This window comes from Ahaetulla prasina, chromosome 6, assembly GCF_028640845.1.
Source record: "Ahaetulla prasina isolate Xishuangbanna chromosome 6, ASM2864084v1, whole genome shotgun sequence".
Classification (NCBI taxonomy): domain Eukaryota; kingdom Metazoa; phylum Chordata; class Lepidosauria; order Squamata; family Colubridae; genus Ahaetulla; species Ahaetulla prasina.
Window position 1 is genome coordinate 63,235,069 of NC_080544.1, and position 18,812 is coordinate 63,253,880.

At 35.7% G+C, this 18,812-nt stretch overlaps 1 protein-coding gene across 4 annotated transcripts in view; it reads left to right on the forward strand.

Annotated features, from left to right (window-relative positions):
• The window catches only part of ARHGEF4 (Rho guanine nucleotide exchange factor 4), a 187,498-nt gene that overhangs the window by 118,808 nt on the left and 49,878 nt on the right, over nucleotides 1-18,812 (forward strand). For all 4 annotated transcript variants that reach the window (XR_009155769.1, XM_058188542.1, XM_058188540.1 and 1 more), the window contains exon 6: nucleotides 18,569-18,702. Coding sequence is in view for 3 of the 4 variants with exons in the window: in XM_058188542.1 (XP_058044525.1) it covers nucleotides 18,569-18,702 (134 nt within the window). In the remaining variant the exon portion in view is untranslated. The remainder of the gene's footprint in view (nucleotides 1-18,568; nucleotides 18,703-18,812) is intronic.

Consider the following 18,812-nt stretch of genomic DNA (forward strand, 5'->3'; position numbering starts at 1 on the left):
GCCTTTGATAGATGAGTAAAAGTGACACACTTCTTGGATTATTAATGCTATTCAAAGAAGTGTGTAAAGAAATCAAACCCAAAAATAAACATAGGTAATGCCTGGCACACTGAAGGGAAGAAATAGAGTAGTTTCACTTTTTGATGCAGGGGTGAAATTCAACCTGTTCTATCCGACTTGGGCGAACTGGTAGTGGCGGCTGCGAGAGGCTCCGCCCACCCGTGTGGATGTCATGATGTTAGGTTTTTGTGACATTTTAAGCCTCTGCGCATGCATAGAAAGCTTTGCGCCTGCGCAGATGACAGTGCTTGCACATTGGCAAACCGGTAGGGAAGGTAAGTGAATTTCACCCCTGTTTTGATGGTAGTGGTGGGTCTTTCAACATGCTATCAACTGTGTTCTGCAGTATTTTGTAGTTTGGGGCTGGTTCAGAAGTCTGAATTCTAATATGAAGAGTATCCGGTTATGGGAAACTGATTTACTAATATAGTTGTCTGTGAATGTTGTCACTATGATCAACATTCTATAATGTTTCATATCCTTTGATTTTGTTTATGTTCCTATTTCATATGAGTGCAGGGCTTCTTTATAAACAGTTCTGTGGAATGAACAAGTTTCCTGTTAATATTTTCTTCAAACATGTTTTTTCCTTCTTACCCTGGTCAGATGTTCATTTTGTATTCAGTTCTGTCATTTCATTGATTTTGAATTATTCTACTTTTATTGTACGTAGAATACAGTAGAAAAGCACTACATCTTTTCAAACTATCACTGTTTTGCATTGTTAGGATTTGCAAGTACAACCATTGAGAAACCACAATTGTGTTTCTTTTCCTTGACTGATTTGTATGGCTCTATTTGAGAACTCATGCAGGGATGGATTTCAAAACCTATCGCTACTGGTTCGCTCGTGGGTGCTCGCGTCCATGCGCAGAAGTGTCCAGGTGGGTGGGTGGAGCCTCCTGCCAACCAGTTCACCCAATCCCGGGGCGAACCCGTAGCAACCCACTATTGAACTCATGCAGTGTGTAACCACTGGAATAATATCTTCAAAGAGTTAGCTTTTTTTTTTAAAAGAAATTACTATATGCTATTTGGTGAACTTCTGTTGATTTGATACTATTTTTTGATTTTTTAAAAATTCTCAGCTGCCGTTTATTGGATTGTAGGTTGTATACTTCAATGGTTATACACATATAAGGATTTTTACACACACACACAGACAGACACACTTTGCTACCCATAATTGTTTTGAGAAATGTAGTGGTCATATACATCTAAATGAAAAATAAATACTGATGAAAATTTATAATGTTCAAAATACATTGGCTGACAAATTGCAATTGTCTAAGAGCTTTAGCCTAAAGCAATACTTGCTGTTCTAAATAGCTGTGACTTTATTTTTTTTAAATGAACTATAACAAGTGAAGAATTATGTTGTAACTCTAGTACACTTTGATAATTGCCCTCAACATTTCTGCAGGAAAGAGAATCAGACACTGTGAAAATAATGAAGAAAAAAGCCTTAAATTTTCTCTTTTTTAATGATAGAACACCCTGCTGGGCAAAGGAAGTAGACAGATCATAAGTCTTAAATCTATACTTCTTTGCTGTCTTGTTTTCATTACAAGTATCCCATTTTGTGTGATTTTTTTAATGTTATTTATTCCAATGAACATTGTGAGTACAATGTGCAGTCTGCGCCACATCCTGTTGCTTGTTCTAGAGAACTATGCTATCATAATATAAATACTATTTTTTTCCTTCATCAGCTGATAGGACACACGTGGGGCTTTCACATCCTATATCTTAGCTTCTTTTTTTTGCTTCCCCCCAACATATGTTGGTAAACAATATTATAGGTGCAAATACTTCCCAGTTGTATAAATGACAATTTATTACAGAGACATACATGTTCTCATTGCATTTTTGTTCTCATGTATGCAGATAAAAAATTCATAAACCTCTGTTCTAAATAAACTGTAGAATAAAAAAGATCGGGAAGAAATGCTTTTAAAACACCTAGGAGAGTTTGTGTACAGACAACCATAGTATGGGAGAACTTGAATATACATGAATGTGAATATGATTAGTAATATCAGTAGGACACTAGACTTAGATGGGACAGTGTAATGGAGGTTATTAAACATACAACAAGTGAACTTCTGTATGCAGATTACAAGAGTGTATTCCTTTTCTGAGAACAAATGCTAGCCAGACTTCATTCAATCTAGTGTTTAGTAAATGCAAAGCATCAATATTTATTTGTTCTTAGTAAGTTTTATTCTATGATGAAATTATTTTTAATCCATGATGGAGATATGGTTTAACACTTGAGATAGTTCTCAGTATCCAAATATCTCTACTCTAAGAAGAAGCCTCCTTAGCTAATGCATACAGTCAGTCCAGAGAAAAAAGACATTATGAGTTTGTGAAAGAAAAAAAAGGCTTAGAAATCACCATCCAACCTAATTGTGTGTATATAGTTTTGTATAATATAGTCTAGGACACAGGTCACCAACCTTTCGGACCTCAAGGACTACTAAATTCATAATTTTAAATCTCAGGGACCACTAATATGATCTGCCTAATGACCGGCTGGGTGGGCGTGGCTAGGTGGTCATATGACTGGGTGGGTGCCATGGTGGTCAACCTGATGTCACTCATGAGGGGCTCCTTGCCGTCCTCTATTCGCCCCTTCCCTCCCAGCCCCTCCTGGCCTGCCTGTCCAGGCTCCTTAGTGCCCCAACAGGAAGCAGTTGTTGGAGCTTAGCATTCACCATGAAAAAGAGTTGGCAAAACAGCTGGCTCAATTCAAATTGCATCTGACCAAGAAGGAGGCTCAGCAGAAGCACCTCACTGAGGACTAGGAGCATAGGCTTTCCAAGCAGAGGGAAGACCTGCAGGAATGCAAGGCCAGGTACCGACACCTGGAGGCTCAGCAGGCTGAGATGGTCAGCCAGTTCCAGGCCATGAGGCAGTCCCACTGGAACAAGGACCTCCGGCTCTTCGCCACCAGCGGCGCTTCCCTCCAGCCTTCACCCAAAGCCCCACAACAGGAGGCTGAAGTAGCCCCTGAGTCGTAATTTCAGCCGCCCTCCGACCCACACAAAAGACCCTGAAGGGGGAGACACTCTGCAGTAACACAAACGTTCATTGCACGTATCCGGCCCAGGGGCCATAGTTTGAGGACCCTTGATTTAGTGCAATATTAAAAATGCAAATAATTTTTCTGTGGACCACCAAAATTTTCTCATGGACCACCAGTCGTCCACGGACCACCAGTTGGTGACCGCTGGTCTAGGAGGATAAAAAGCCAAAGTACAGGGGAAGCTAAATCTGGTTCCTGCTACAAATGGTCTCACGTTTGCTATTTGCCTTCTAGGAGATAACCTTTGATCTTTCTAATTTTATATATCCAGAAATGTTTAGAAATGCATAAAGAAGAATTGATCAGATACCTTGACTTTTATAAGAGTGACCATGGAGAATTTATATTAGACTCTGATCATTATTACCGTGTCTGATTTCTGTGCTGAGGGCTTTTCTTCAATGTATCTCTAGGAAGATCAAGTCACAGAGACTCCCGCAGAAACTAATGTATTCCTGATAAAACTGTGAAATTACATAGATTTCTGCTCCAACATCAACTGTACTGACTTACGCATACAGTGTAAAATAGAAATAGAATGAATAATGTCTGTATTTAGGTCCAAAGTAGATCCTTGGGGGCAGTCTGTTATGATTATCATCAAAACAGCTTTATCATGGCAATTAAACCTGAACATTCTTGGCATTACAGTAGCAACTGGGAAGAAACCGAGAAAAGAAAGCAATTCGATAGTGCTCCATTTTCAGTTAATATGCTGAAAAATAGTTTCATTTCCCTGTTCTTAGAATCATAGAATGTAAGACCTGCAGATCAATCTAGTTCAGCCTCTTGCTTATGGAAGAAATCCATTGCTATAACATTTTCAACAGATAGTAATCCCTCTACTTAAATATTTCCAGTGAAGGAGAGTCCACTACCAATTGATGCAGTTTATTCCACCATTGAATAGTTCTTACCATTAGGAAGTGATTCATTATATCTGCTTCCCTGTGGTTTACATTCATTATTTATCCTCTATCCCTTTTGTAACAATTCTGAACACTTCTTCTCCATCCTCTTCATAACAGCTCTGTAGATACTTGAAAACAGCTATCATGTCTCTCCACAATCTTATCTTCTTGAGGCTAAATATATTCAATATTCCCAACAGTTCCTCATAGTATTTTTCCCCCCCTCTTCCATGTGCCTTTTCTTTTGGTTGCACTCCTTTGGACACACTCTAGTTTGTTATCATTCTTTCTAAATAGCAGAACCGGGTGCAATATTATAAATATGTTCTGACCAAAGCAGTATAGAAAGAAAAGGAATTAACTTGATCTTGATGCTATGTACTTCCATTGACACAAACTTGGATTGTGTTTGCTTGTTTGGCAGTTTTATCACATTGCTCATGTATGTGCATGTATTGCAGCTTCATCACCTTGTGTACCTATTGCTTCCCAGTATGAGTCCTGCCATCCCATATTCATGCATTTAATTTTTCTTACTGATCTATAGGACTTTGCACTGCTGAAATTCATCTAATTTCTACCATATTGTTCCAGTTCTTCAAAATGCTCATGAATCTTCATATTATTGAGACTTTGTTGAAGCTTTGCTGAAGCCAGTGTACACTGTGTCGTATGAATTAGCCACCACATAAAAAAGAAGATTGTGTTAGTTTGGTTTGACTTGTTATTGATAAAACCATGCTAGTTCCTACTAAGCAGGGCATTGGTTTCTAAATAAGCACATAATGATTACATTTTGTTCCACTGTTTTGGTCAGTACTGATGACAAGTTGACTGGCCTGAAATTACCCAGGTCTTTTTTTTCCTTTGAAGATAGAAACAGTATTTAGTCTTTTCTATTCTTTTGGGACTATGCTCATCTGCAATTATTTCTCAGATATTTTTATTTTATTTTATTATTAAATTTGTTTGCTGCCCATTTCGTTGCAAGGTGATTCTGATTAACTTACAACATTATATAGAAAAGGCCATTAAAGTAGCAACCACAAACTCCTCCAAAATCCATGGATGTAAGTAGCCTGATTGTCACAACTTATTGTCAAACACATTGCTTATCTTGGATTACCACCCCTTTTGTGTCAGTGTTTCTGCTTAAGTCCATTTGATTGCAGTAGCTCTTTGGGAAAATTGTATCCGCAGTCTGAAAGTACTCTTTACCTCCAGCTGTTTCTGGATTCCTAAGGACATCAATGGCAAGAAATACATTTGCACAAATATATCTACCGATAGTACAGGTACTGCAACCATTCCTGAAGCGTTAAACCTGTTAACAATTAAAGATGCTTCAGTTAAATTCCAGATGGTGTACTACAATGGGTTCTCTGTGTGGCCACCTTTAAGGCATAGCCAAAAGCTTCAGCTGATACAAGAAGTACCAGGTTTCTGATTATCCCAAATACTGGGTTGTATTTTGGCCATCTCAAAACCTTGCAATGATTGCCATTTATTCTCTGGACACAATTGTAGCATAACAGTTCTAAATTATTTAGGATGTGATTATTAGAGGAATTACCTCTTTTGATGTAAAGCTATCTTTAAAGCTATATTGCATGAGTCAGAAAGAGGGCTGTGAAAATATTTACAGACCCCTCACATCCTGGACATAAACTGTTTCAACTCCTACCCTCAAAATGACGCTATCGAGCACTGCACACCAGAACAACTAGACACAAAAACAGTTTTTTCCCCAATGCCATCACTCTGCTAAAAAAAATAATTCCCTCAACACTGTTAAAATATTTACTAAGTCTGTACTACTATTAATCTTCTCATCATTCCCACCACCCATCTCCTTCCACTTATAACTATCTGACTATAGCTTAATTGCTTGTATCCTTACGATTTATATTGATAATTTCCTGATTGCTTGTTTGTACCCTATGACTGTATGACTGTAACTTAATTGCTTGTATCCTTACAATTTATATTGATAATTTGCTGATTGCTTATTTGTACCCTATGACTGTCATAAAGTGTTGTACCTTATGATTCTTGATGAATGTATCTTTTCCTTTATGTACGCTGAGAGCATATACACCTAAGACAAATTCCTGGTATCTCCAATCACACTTGGCCAATAAAAAATTCTATTCTATTCTATTCTATTCTATTCTATTCTATTCTATTCTATTCTATTCTATTCTATTCTATTCTATTCCTTCCTTGTTTCTATTACTGCAAGGAAAATCTTTTTCTTTTACTTCTTTCTTTTAGTATTTGAGCAGCTGTTTTGCAGTTGCTGGAAGCAGCAGAACAGTTGGCTGAAATTTGCTACTGCAGCTTTCTTTAACTAAGCTTGAACAGCTTAATCCAGAGTAAAATAATATTTTGTAGGATTGTTAGAACACTGAAGGAGCTGACCCCTAAACAGGAGTTAAGCCAAGAAAACAGGAGTTAAGCCAAGAAATAAGTGCTTGACAAAAACACATTGGGTTGCAAGGAGGCTTAAGAGAGATGGAATAGATTTTAGCACACAGTATAACTTTTTATTTTCATCTCAGTACAATTCATATAGCAACAGAGGGAGGCAAGAACAGCAACAAAAGAGAGGGAGAGAGAGAAAGCTGTAAAAATGGCAGGAGAGATTTGTCTTCAAGCTGAAAATTATAGAGCTCAGTATTGGAATAGGCAGAGACAGCACTTTAAAGAAAAAATAATGAAACATTTGATGAAACAATAAAATTCCATGCTGTGGAAAAGGGAACAGTTCACAAGGAAATACTTTGATCTAAGAAGACATTCCTCCCACATCAACCATTTATTTTTTTCAAAAGCTTCAATGGCTAGGCTTAGTAACTGACCTTGTTAGAATGACTTTTTCTCTATCAGAGCTGGGGGTGCAAAGAACTGCCAAAATTGTGTTAAACATACAGAAATCACTGAGCTTGAGAACATTGCTTAGTGGATTATTGGACAGAGCCAAACCTGATACAGTTTCATGTGCCTTAATCAATATTATTCATATGTTTTACAGTATGTATATACACACTATATACATATATATGTATATGTGTGTGCAATACACCAAACAAACATTCATTATTGCAACATGCATGCAACCTCTCTCTCACAAACATCTAACAAAATGAAATTCAATGGTGAAAAAAGTAAGGTTCTACATTTAGGCAAGAAAAACAAAATACACAGGTACAGTGTATGTGGTACCTTGCTCAATAGTGGTGACTGTGAGAAGGATCTTAGAGTCCTAGTGGACAATCACTTAAATATGAGCCAGCAGTGTGCTACAGCTGCCAAAAACCAACACAGCCAACACAGTTCTAGACTGCATAAACAGAGGGATAGAATCAAGATTACATGAAGTGTTAATAGCACTTTATAATGCCTTGGTAAGGCCACACTTGGAATACTGAATCCAGTTTTGGCCGCCACAATATAAAAAAATGTTAAGACTCTAGAAAGAGTGCAGAGAAGAGCAACAAAGATGATTAGGGGACTCAAGGATAAAACATAAAGAATGGTTGCTGGAACTGGATATGCTTAATCTTTTTTTTTTTGAAAAAGTTTTACAAAATTTTAACAAATATCTCCCCTCCTTCCCCCTCCCCCCTCCCCCAACCTCCCCCCTCCCCCCATTCTCCCCCACCCCCAGACTTCCCAGAGCAAAATACAGGGTATAACAAACATCTAACAATCATAAGCTAAATATATGCTAACTATCCATAAACTCTCATCCTCCCCTAGGACCTTAACTCTCCTTTTACATACAGAGAAATATGAATGTAATTCTTGCAGTTTGTTCATTCAAAAGCTATTTGATATATCTTGGTCTCGTATTTATTTTGAATGTGGTCAATCCATCTTCTCCATTCGACTATGTATCTTTCTTGTGAACAGTCTTTCAAATATGCTGAAATTTTTGCTATCTCTGCTAAGTTTGCAAATTTTAATATCCATTCTTCAATCGTAGGCAAATGCTCCTTCTTCCAATAGTCTGGCTGCTGATATTAAGTTTAAAATCAATTTACTCTCTATTATCGTACAATCCGAGATTATACCCAATAAAAACAATTGTGGAGTAAACTTTATCTTCTTTTTCAAAATATTTTGCATGACCCACCAAATTCTTATCCAAAATGGTTTGATTTTTTTACAAGTCCACCATATATGATAATAAGTAGCATCGTCACAGTCACATCTCCAACATTTAGCTTGCAAATTCGGATACATACAGGCTAATTTTTTAGGGTCTAAATGCCATCTATAAAACATTTTGTAAAATTTTTCTCTTAAATTTTGTGCTTGTGTAAATTTCTAACCCAAATTTTCTCCCAAGTTTCCATCATTATAGGTTCCTGTATATTTTGTGCCCATTTTATCATACAGTCCTTAACTAATTCCGTTTCTGAATCTATTTCTAATAATGTATTATACAACCTTTTAATATGCGATTGACTTTGATCTCTAATCTGTTTTACCAAATTTTCCTCATTTTGCATAATACCAATTTTCTGATCCTCTTTCCATCTAGTTTGCAGCTGTCCATACTGAAACCAAATCTGAATTATCCTTTCTTCTTTTATTATGTTTAAAGATTTCAATTGTAATTTACCCTTCTCCATAGAAAGAAGCTCTTTGTAAGTAATCACGTCCTGTTTTTGTTCTGTACTTATGTTCTCTATTGCATGCCTGGGACTTGCCCATATAGGTATTTTGTATTTTAACTTATATTGATACTTTTTCCAAACCCTCAACAAAGCATTTCTAAGTATATGAGCTTTAAAAACTTTATCCACTTTTTTGACATACAATAAATAAGCATGCCATCCGCATAACAAATCATAACCCTCTATATTCAATATTCTTTCGTCTGTTAAATTAAACCAATCACTAATTAGTGATAGGGCAACTGCTTCATAATATAATCTTAAATTAGGCATTTTAAGACTCCCTCTTTCACGTGTATCCTGTATTATTTTCAATTTTATTCTTGGTCTTTTACCAACCCATATAAATTTATTAATTCCCTTCTGCCATTCCTTCAAGTTTGCATCTTTTTAAAGTATTGGTATCATTTGAAACAAAAATAAAAACCTAGGCAAAACATTCATTTTAATTACTGCTATTCTTCCCAATAAAGATAACTGCAACTTTTTCCAATTCTCCATTTCCTTCTGCACTTTTTGCCATAAAACTTCATAATTATTTTTATATAATTTCACATTTGAAGCTGCAATATACACTCCTAAGTATTTAACCTTTTTTACTATTTCAAATCCCGTTATTCTCTCTAATTCTATTTTTTGCTGTATAGTCATATTTTTAGTTATTATTTTTGTCTTTTGTTGATTTACTTTAAATCCAGATACCTTTCCATATTGACTAATTATATCCATCAAATGTACAACCGATTGTATTGGTTGGGATAAAATAACAACCAGGTCATCTGCAAATGCCCTTAATCTATAATCTTGATGTCTAATTTTAATTCCTTTTATTTTATTTGATTCACGTATTTTATTCAGTAAAGGTTCTAACATTAGAATAAACAATAGTGGCAACAACGGGCATCCCTGTCTTGTCCCTTTTTCAATTCTAAAAACTTCTGTTAAGCTACCATTAACTATTAATTGTGCTATTTGTCCCTGATATATTGCCCTAATTGTTTGTGGGAAACATTCCCCAAACTTCATCTTTTCTATTAATTTAAATAAAAAATTTCCAATTCAATCTATCAAATGCCTTCTCTGCATCCAAGAAGAAGAGTGCTGCAGGGACCTGGTTGTTTCTCTCCAGATATTCCAATAAGTTCACAATTTGTCTAACATTACTTCTCATTTGTCTCCCTTTTATAAAACCTGATTGATCATTATGAATCTTTTGTTGTATAACTAACATTAATCTATTTGCTAGTATTTTAGCAAAAATCTTACAAGATTTGGCCTATAATTTTCTGGTTTAGTGCAGTCTTGATCTTCCTTTGGTATCAGTGAAATAAAAGCGGATCTCCAGGATGGAGGTACATCTCCTCCAAGTTGAATTTTATTAAATAACTCTTTAAGCGGATCCACCATTTCAAGCTGTAGATTTTTATAATAAACAGCAGTTAGTCCATCTGTTCCTGGAGCTTTACCTGTTTTTAACTGCTTAATAGCTAAAATAATTTCTTCAGAGGTTATAAATTGATTCAATCCTTCCCTTTGTTCTGGCGTAAGTTCAGAGATATTCTCTTCTGTAAATATTTATCTATATCTATATCTTGAATTGGGTCGCTAGCATATAATTTTGTATAAAATTCTAAAAAAACTTTTTAAATCATATTCTGTTGACATACTTCTTTACCTTTATATTCTATCTTTCCAATAATCCATGATTTCTGTTTTTTCCTTATTGCATATGCTAGCCACCTACCTAGTTTGTTGGCATTACAAAATGTATTATGCTTGACATATTGTAGATTAATTGCTACCTGATCTGCTATCAGCATATTAAAATGCCCTCGTAATATATTTATTGTCTCTTTAACTTTTTTATCTTCTGGATTAAGTATAAGTAATTGTTCTTTCTTTTTTATTTCCTCTTCTAAATCCCTGCGCTTCTTCTGTTGTTTAAATCTATATTTATTATTCATATATATTAAAATACCCCTCATATATGCTTTACTTGCATCCCAAACCATTCCTATCAGTGTACCCTTATTCCTATTCATAACAAAAAACTCTGTCATTTGTCTTTTACATTCCTTTTCATTTTTTTAAAAAAAAGTTTTATTTTAACATTCATATCCAATAACCTATTTAATGTACCATCATATACAATTAATCGGATCTGCCCGGTCACCACCCCCTTCCTTTAACTCTCTTCCCTTCTCTACCTTCTTCTACTTTCCACAACCATCCTCCCCCTCTCTTATCTACATCCTCTCCTCCTTCCTCCCTACTCCTTTCTTCTCCCTCTTCTATCCCTCTTCCTTCCTTTCCTCTTCCTTCTCTTCTCTTTCCTACCTCCTTCTCTCTTCTACTTCCTTCTTTCCCGTCATTCTGAAGTGGTAGCCAGGCAGCTCCGATCTTACATTAGTTATACTTCTTCAAACATCTTTGTACATTAACCATCAATCCATTTTCTACCCTCATCCCCCCTCCCCCTCCCTTCCCCTTCCTCCCCCCCCCCCAGGACTTCCCAGAACCGAATACAGGGTATAAAACTAACAACAAAAATTAAAATATAACACAAATCATAATTCATAGTCACTCCTTAAAACCTCAACTCCCCTTCCAGAAACAAAGAAAATACATTTCTTCCAATCCATTATATATCAGACCATTCCACTCCTAGAGTTCTCAGAAATTTCCGATTGTGTTAGTGTTTGTTCTTGAATAAAGTACATAGTTTTTAATATCCAACCTTCATCAATCAATATCAAAACAACGTTCCATCTTCCAATATTCACCAAGGGTTCTTCTAAAATGTCTTTCTTCCTTAAGCAGTCTCTCAAAAATAGTTTATATTTCCAACTTAATTTCTTAAATTTTTCTGTCCAACCTTCAAGGGTAAACAATAGTCCATCTTTTCACATTTGACATTTATATACATCAAATAATATTACAAATATCCAATATATCAATTATAATAATTAAAATCTTCACTTTACCTTGCTTATATCAAATAACATTATTAAAATTACACCTATAACTTATCCAAAATATATCTATTATAACAATTAAATTCTACTTAGCCATAACAACATTACATCCATCTCTTAAATATAATATTTAATCCAAATTCCTAAATTTTACTATCTACCGGAACAGACTTGTAAGTGGATCACAAGCTTCCTAACAAACAGGAAGCAGCAGGTGAAGCTAAGCAAGATCACATCAAATACCTGTACAATTAGCACAGGAGCCCCCCAAGGCTGTGTGCTCTCCCCACTTCTCTTCTCTCTGTATACCAATGTCTGCATCTCCAATGATCCATCTGTTAAGCTACTGAAGTTCGCAGATGACACAACAGTGATTGGTCTCATTCGAGACAATGACGAATCCACATATAGACAAGAGGTCGAATGACTAGCCTTGTGGTGCAACCAAAACAATCTGGAACTGAACACACTCAAAACTGTAGAAATGGTGGTAGACTTTAGGAGAAACCCTTCCATACTTCCACCTCTCACAATACTTGACAACACAGTATCAACAGTAGAAACCTTCAAATTTCTGGGTTCTATCATATCGCAAGATCTCAAATGGACAGCTAACATCAAAAACATCATTTAAAAAGGACAACAAAGAATGTTCTTTCTGCGCCAACTCAGTAAGCTCAAACTGCCCAAGGAGCTGCTGATCCAGTTCTACAGAGGAATTATTGAGTCTGTCATTTGCACCTCTATAACTGTCTGGTTCGGTTCTGCAACCCAACAAGAAAAACACAGACTTCAGAGGATAATTAGAACTGCAGAAAAAATAATTGCTACCAACCTGCCTTCCATTGAGGACCTGTATACTGCACGAATCAAGAAGAGGGCCGTGAAAATATTTGCAGATCCCTCGCATCCTGGACATAAACTGTTTCAACTCCTACCCTCAAAACGACGCTATAGAGCACTGCACACCAGAACAACTAGACACAAGAACAGTTTTTTCCCGAAGGCCATCACTTTGCTAAACAAATAATTCCCTCAACACTGTCAGACTATTTACTGAATCTGCACTACTATTAATCGTTTCATAGTTCCCACCACCAATCTCTTTCCACTTATGACTGTATGACTATAACTTGTTGCTGGCAATCCTTATGATTTATATTGATATATTGACCATCAATTGTGTTGTAAATGTTGTACCTTGATGAACGTATCTTTCTTTTATGTAGACTGAGAGCATATGCACCAAGACAAATTCCTTGTGTGTCCAATCACACTTGGCCAATAAAATTCTATTTTATTCTATTCTATTCTATCCTCCAAAGTTAAACAATATTCCATCTTCCTATTCCTTTATACCTGAAATATATCAAATAGTACCCCTAAAATTACACCTTTATATCCAAAATAAATCATTTACAAAAATTAATCATAATCATATATAATAGAATTAAACATTCTCCTTCCCCTTCTTCTGTCTTACACATTTTCCACCATCTATTCACCATTCAACTTAACATCTATTAATAAAGAGTTCCCAATCTTTAATACATTAGTGTAGAAATCTCGTGCTTTACAAACTGTATTGAGAAAATACTTTCTTCCTTTATAATTCACTGTTAAACCAGCTGGAACCTCCCATCTAAAATATATCTGATGTTTCTTAAGCTCATCCACTAAAAAGGCAAATTCTTTTCTCTTTCTTAACATTTTAGGAGGAATTTCCTTCATCATTATTATATCTTGTCCTAATATTTGAAATTTATTTTTATAAAATGCTTGCAAAATTCCATATCTAATCTTATTTGTAAAATAAATAACCACATCTCTCGGTAAACATTTCTGCCTTGCCAACCAAGAATTAACACGAAATCTTTTTCAATATTAACTTCAAAATCTTCTGGTTCCACTCCCTCTATCTGAGCAAAGGCCTGAATAAAAATCTCTTTCAAATTTTCCTCTTTATATTCTCTTAAACCCCTTACCCTTATAGCATATTCCATTAATTTATATTGTAATATAACCCTTTCTTCATCTGCCTTATCTACCTTAACCTGAATATCATCTATTTTATTTTCTAAATTCAAATTAATTTGAACTTCATCTATTTTCCTTTGCAAATCTAAATTAATTTGGTTAAGTTCATCCAGTCTTTCTTCTGTCTGAATACTAGATAACAATAATGGGGTAATTGATTCCTTTAATTTTTTCATCTCCCTCCTCTGCTCTTCCACCATATCTTTAAAATCCAGTATTTCTTTCTCCATTTCATTAAATTTTTGATCTATTTCTGAAAGATGAGCCTCCATAAGCTCCTGTAAAAAATTCCTTAGACTGTCTTTAATATCTTCTTTCAATTTCCGTATCTGAAGTGAAGAAATTTCCAATATTTTAGAAGTGGTTAAATCTCTTTGCTTAAAGGCCATTTTAAAACTAAGTAATATCAAGAAGAAGAAAAAAAGAGAAAAAAAGAAAAAAAGAAAAAAATAATTTCAATAAGCTTTTCTTCTTAAACACTGTAAGAAAAAGATAATAAAAAAAAGATTTTTTTAAAAAAATTCCATTTTTTTAAAAAAATATCTTGTTATATTTTTCTTAAAGGTTCCACGCCAGCAATTGTAATAAGCATTTCCTTAGCTTTTGCTTAGCTTAGCTTTCACTTTCAATACACAAAACGCTATCTTTCATCATCTCCACTCTTGAATATGAATACCTTCTCTGTCAGGGAGTTAAAATCATCTTACAATCAAATGTCAGCACTCCTGTTTTCGGCTCTGTCTGTGTTAACAATCCTTCAGTAATCCATCAGTCACGGAGATGGACGCTGTGTTTTGTTCTGCCATTTGCAGAAGCGTTCTGGATTCTGGAGCTTTTTTCGAGCTATAGAAAGAGCGTTCCCAACAAACCACCAGAAATCTTCCTGGGGCTTTCCTTGGGGGCTCTACTTCAGCCCGAATGCTCACCTCCCCCTCTTTGCCCAAGGGTAGAGATATACAAGCTGTTGACAGCAAATTAACGCTGTCTAAACAGCTCTACAGAATCACACAGAACTGGCGGGCTAAAATAGACCGCCATTAATGAAGCGGAGCCACCGGAAGCCATCCCTTTACATTTTCTTCATATCTAAACAAATTTTCATTTAATCTCCAGGATCTCTTAACTCCCTTTTCCTGATCAAATTCCATCCATACCAGACTATGATCAGTCAAAGTTCTTGAACATATCTTCGTCTTCTTTACCCTGAAAAGAAAATCAGTAGAAATTAGTATAAAATCAATCCTAGAAAAGGATTGATATCTATCAGAAAAAAAAGTGAAGTCTTTTTCTTCAACATTCCATTCTCGCCAAATATCTCTCAGCTCCAAATCTTCCATCATATCAAAAAAAGCTTTAGGCAATTTCTCACAATTTGAAATATTTCGAAAAGTACTTTTTTATCTTTTCGCGTATCCAATACATTCCAATCTGCCATTAATATAAACGATTTATAATTCCACTGTATTATTTTGGTATGCAAAAATTTGTAAAAATTTTCTTGCTGTTGATTAGGTGCGTATACTCCAATTAGAAGTGTTCTCTTCCCCTCTATTAGAAGTTCAATTGCAATGTATCTTCCTTGAGCATCTGCCTCAACTAATTTAGCTATTAGTTCTTTCTTTAGGTATATAACTATACTATTCTTCTTCTCTGAGGCCGATGCGACGAAATGTGTACCTAATATTGAATTTATCAAATATTTTTGATCTGATATTCTAATATGTGTTTCCTGCAAACAAATTACATCATTTTTAAATTGTTTCAAATAATGAAATATTTTTTTTCTTTTTTGTGGTGAATTTAAGCCATTGACATTCCAAGTTAAGAATCTAGTTGCCATTCTTGGCACCTTGAAGCTTCTGGAGCATCTGCTGGAAATCTTCCTGCATCTTTCTCTTCGGCCTGGCTCCTCCCACAGCTTCGGTTTTAGTAATTTCTTGAATTTTTGCTTGAGATTGTTGCATCTTTTCTTGTTCTTTACGTTTAATAGCTGCTCTGGTCAATATTTGTTCTTTTGCATCTTCTATTTTTCCCATTAATTCTGGAATTTGGGGAGTACCCAAAGTTTGCGATAAATCTTCTTCAGTAATTGCAGCTTCCGCTTGTGCTTGTATCTGCTTTCCTTCCTTCTCAGACTTTTTTGCCATCTCTGCTTCTGTTCTTCTCCTAACATCTGGTGATGGTGGACTTCCAGCCTTTAAAACATTAGTATAGCAATCTCTTGCCTTCCAAACTGTATTAAGGAATATCTTTCTCCTGTGTAAAATAATATCAATCCAGTTGGAACATCCCATCTAAATTGTATCTGTCAATTTCTGAGTTCATTCACCAAGAAAGTAAACTCTTCTGTTTCTTAACATTTTAGGAGGAATTTCTTTCAACACTAATAATTCTTGTTCTGCTATCTGGATTTTATTTTTGTAGGAGGCTTGTAAAATTTCATTTCTAATCCTCCTGGTTGTAAAATAGATCACAATGTCTCTTGGTAATAGTCTCTGTCTAGCAGCCCAGGAGTTGACACGATAGATTTTATCAATTTGGAATAAAAGGTCTATTGGTTGCTCTCCAGTCAATTGTGCAAAAGCCTCTGAAAAAATCTCTTTTAAATCCTCTTGTTTATTTTCTTTCAATCCTCTCACTCTCAGGGCAAACTCCATCGATCTATATTGTAACAAAACCACTTCATCATCTGCTCTGTCCACCTTGGTTTGGAACTCCTCCATTTTATTTTCCAAATTCAAAATAGATTGATTAATTTCTTCCAACCTTTCATCCATCTGGATCATCCATCTGGATTATTTACCATACCTTGAAATGCAGACACTATATCTTCTCTTATTTCTTTACTGAGAACTGCTATCTCCTCTGCTATTTCTTTAAGTTTTTCTTCCATAATAGCAGTTTGAAGTTTTAAAGCTTGCTCTGCTGATTCTTTTAAAAATTCCTTCAGAGATTCTTGTAAGGCTTCCAGATTTAATGCTTGTGGGTTAGCTGTATGAGCTGGAGAACCTCCAGCACTTTTAGAAACTCCAGGCTTTAATTGCTTAGAGGCCATCTTCCTCTAAGTATACTTAGATAACTCCAATAAATCCAATTCTCCTTGCTTCTTCAAAAACACAGTAATTAAGTTAAATAAGTCAGTCTATCAGGGTTTCAGTTTCCACTTTTAAGCCTCTCCAATTCAATGTAAAATCCAGCAGCCTTAAACAGCGCTGAGAGCGCTAACAGCATTAACAAGCAGTTCCTTAACTTTCACTTTCACACCCTATTACATTACAGGCACCATTTCCTTTGTTCTTCTTAAGTTGATTCAAAAACAATGTAGAAACGAAGTTATGGTTTGGTACTTGCAGTTACAATTGCCAGCGCTCCTGTTTTTGCTCCGTCTGCATTGGGATCAGGTTAAACTAATATTAGACACAGAAGTGGTCGCGGCATCTTGTTCTGCTTAAGCAGAAGCATCCTGGATCCGGAGCTCCGTCAGGCTTCTAGGGAGCTCACACCCTCCAAGCCCCTGGCTTTATTCCAGGGGCTTTCGGGGAGCTCTACCCTTGCCCGACTGCTCTCCTTTCCCTCTTCTCCCGAGGGAAAGGTTTCCAAACCATCAGACAGCCGTTTTGCGTTGTCCAAGTGGTTTTTAACGTGATCACAGGGCTGGCGATCCGAAGGATCGTCTTCAACGCCAACAGCGCCACCAGAAGTCGATATGTTTAATCTTATGAAAAGAAGGACTAGGGGGTGACATGATAGCAGTGTTCGATATCTCAGGGGTTGCCACAAAGAAGAGAGAGTCAAGCTATTCTCAAAAGCACCTGAGGTTAGAACAAGAAGCAATGGGTGGAAACTAATCAAGGGGAGAAGCAACTTAGAACTAAAGAGAAATTTCCTGGCAGTTAGAACAATTAATCAGTGGGACAACTTGCCTCCAGAAGTTGTAAATGCTCCAACACTGAAAGTTTTAAAGAAGAGATTAGATAACCATTTGTCTGAAGTGGTGTAGGGTTTCTTGCCTAAGCAGGGGGTTGGACTAGAAGACCTCCAAGGTCCCTTCCAACTCTGTTATTTTATTTTTCTATCTATTCTATTCTATAACAACTTCTTAATTTTTTTTTTTACAAATCACCTGATTGCACACCGACACATATGCTGAAAAATAGACAAGGGAGAAGTTCAGTTGCAGTTTATTTTATAATAGGATATTTTTCCAGTCAGAAATAGGTCTTTGTATTCTATCATTGGTTGGGATGGTGGTGGTGGTCGGGGAGAAATTATCACTGATTGTTCAGGATGTTGTACATTCTCTGCATTTTGAGATTGGCAGATGGGAATATAATTATGTCTGGTTTCAAGCTGTTATATGTGGGATTGGGGTAAAATGTTGCTGAAGCAGAAGTATCCTTAGAAGAAATTAATTTATTATAAGAAGATGCATAATATGTTATAATAGATTCCAAATTTTTATTCTTTTTCCAAGGAGTACTAGCTAATGCACTTTCCTCACCAGACCTCTGTAAAATAGTTCTGTTATATCTGTTTATAAATTATTGATAGGGAAATGCTGGATTCTGCAACTCCTGAAGACAAAAGTGTCTTTTCCTGGGATTCTATTGTGACAGAGCACATGCTTTGAAACATTTTTGCCTTCACATCTAAAGCATTTCATAGCCCTAAAATTATAACTCTGTTTGTTTTTTTAATTAAACTTTAAAAATGTATAGACTGATTATTTATAGTTCATGAATTCATCCTGATTTAGCCAATATTCTTAAACAAACATACCTATGTATATGTTTTTATTTGTCATTTTAGTAATTGCTGATGGATCACTAGAGAAAACCAGTGATGACATTGGGAGTGAAGAGGATTTATATGAAGATTTCCGAAGTTCAAGTCATCGCTATGGCCACCCAGGTGGTGGAGGAGAACAACTCGCTATTAATGAGGTACTGCAGCTCTTGGTAACTAAGGCAAATAAAACACATTTAATGTTTAGTGCATTTTCTAATAACACATTTATCTTTTCTCATGGCAGGACTTAAAATTGCAGCTTAAA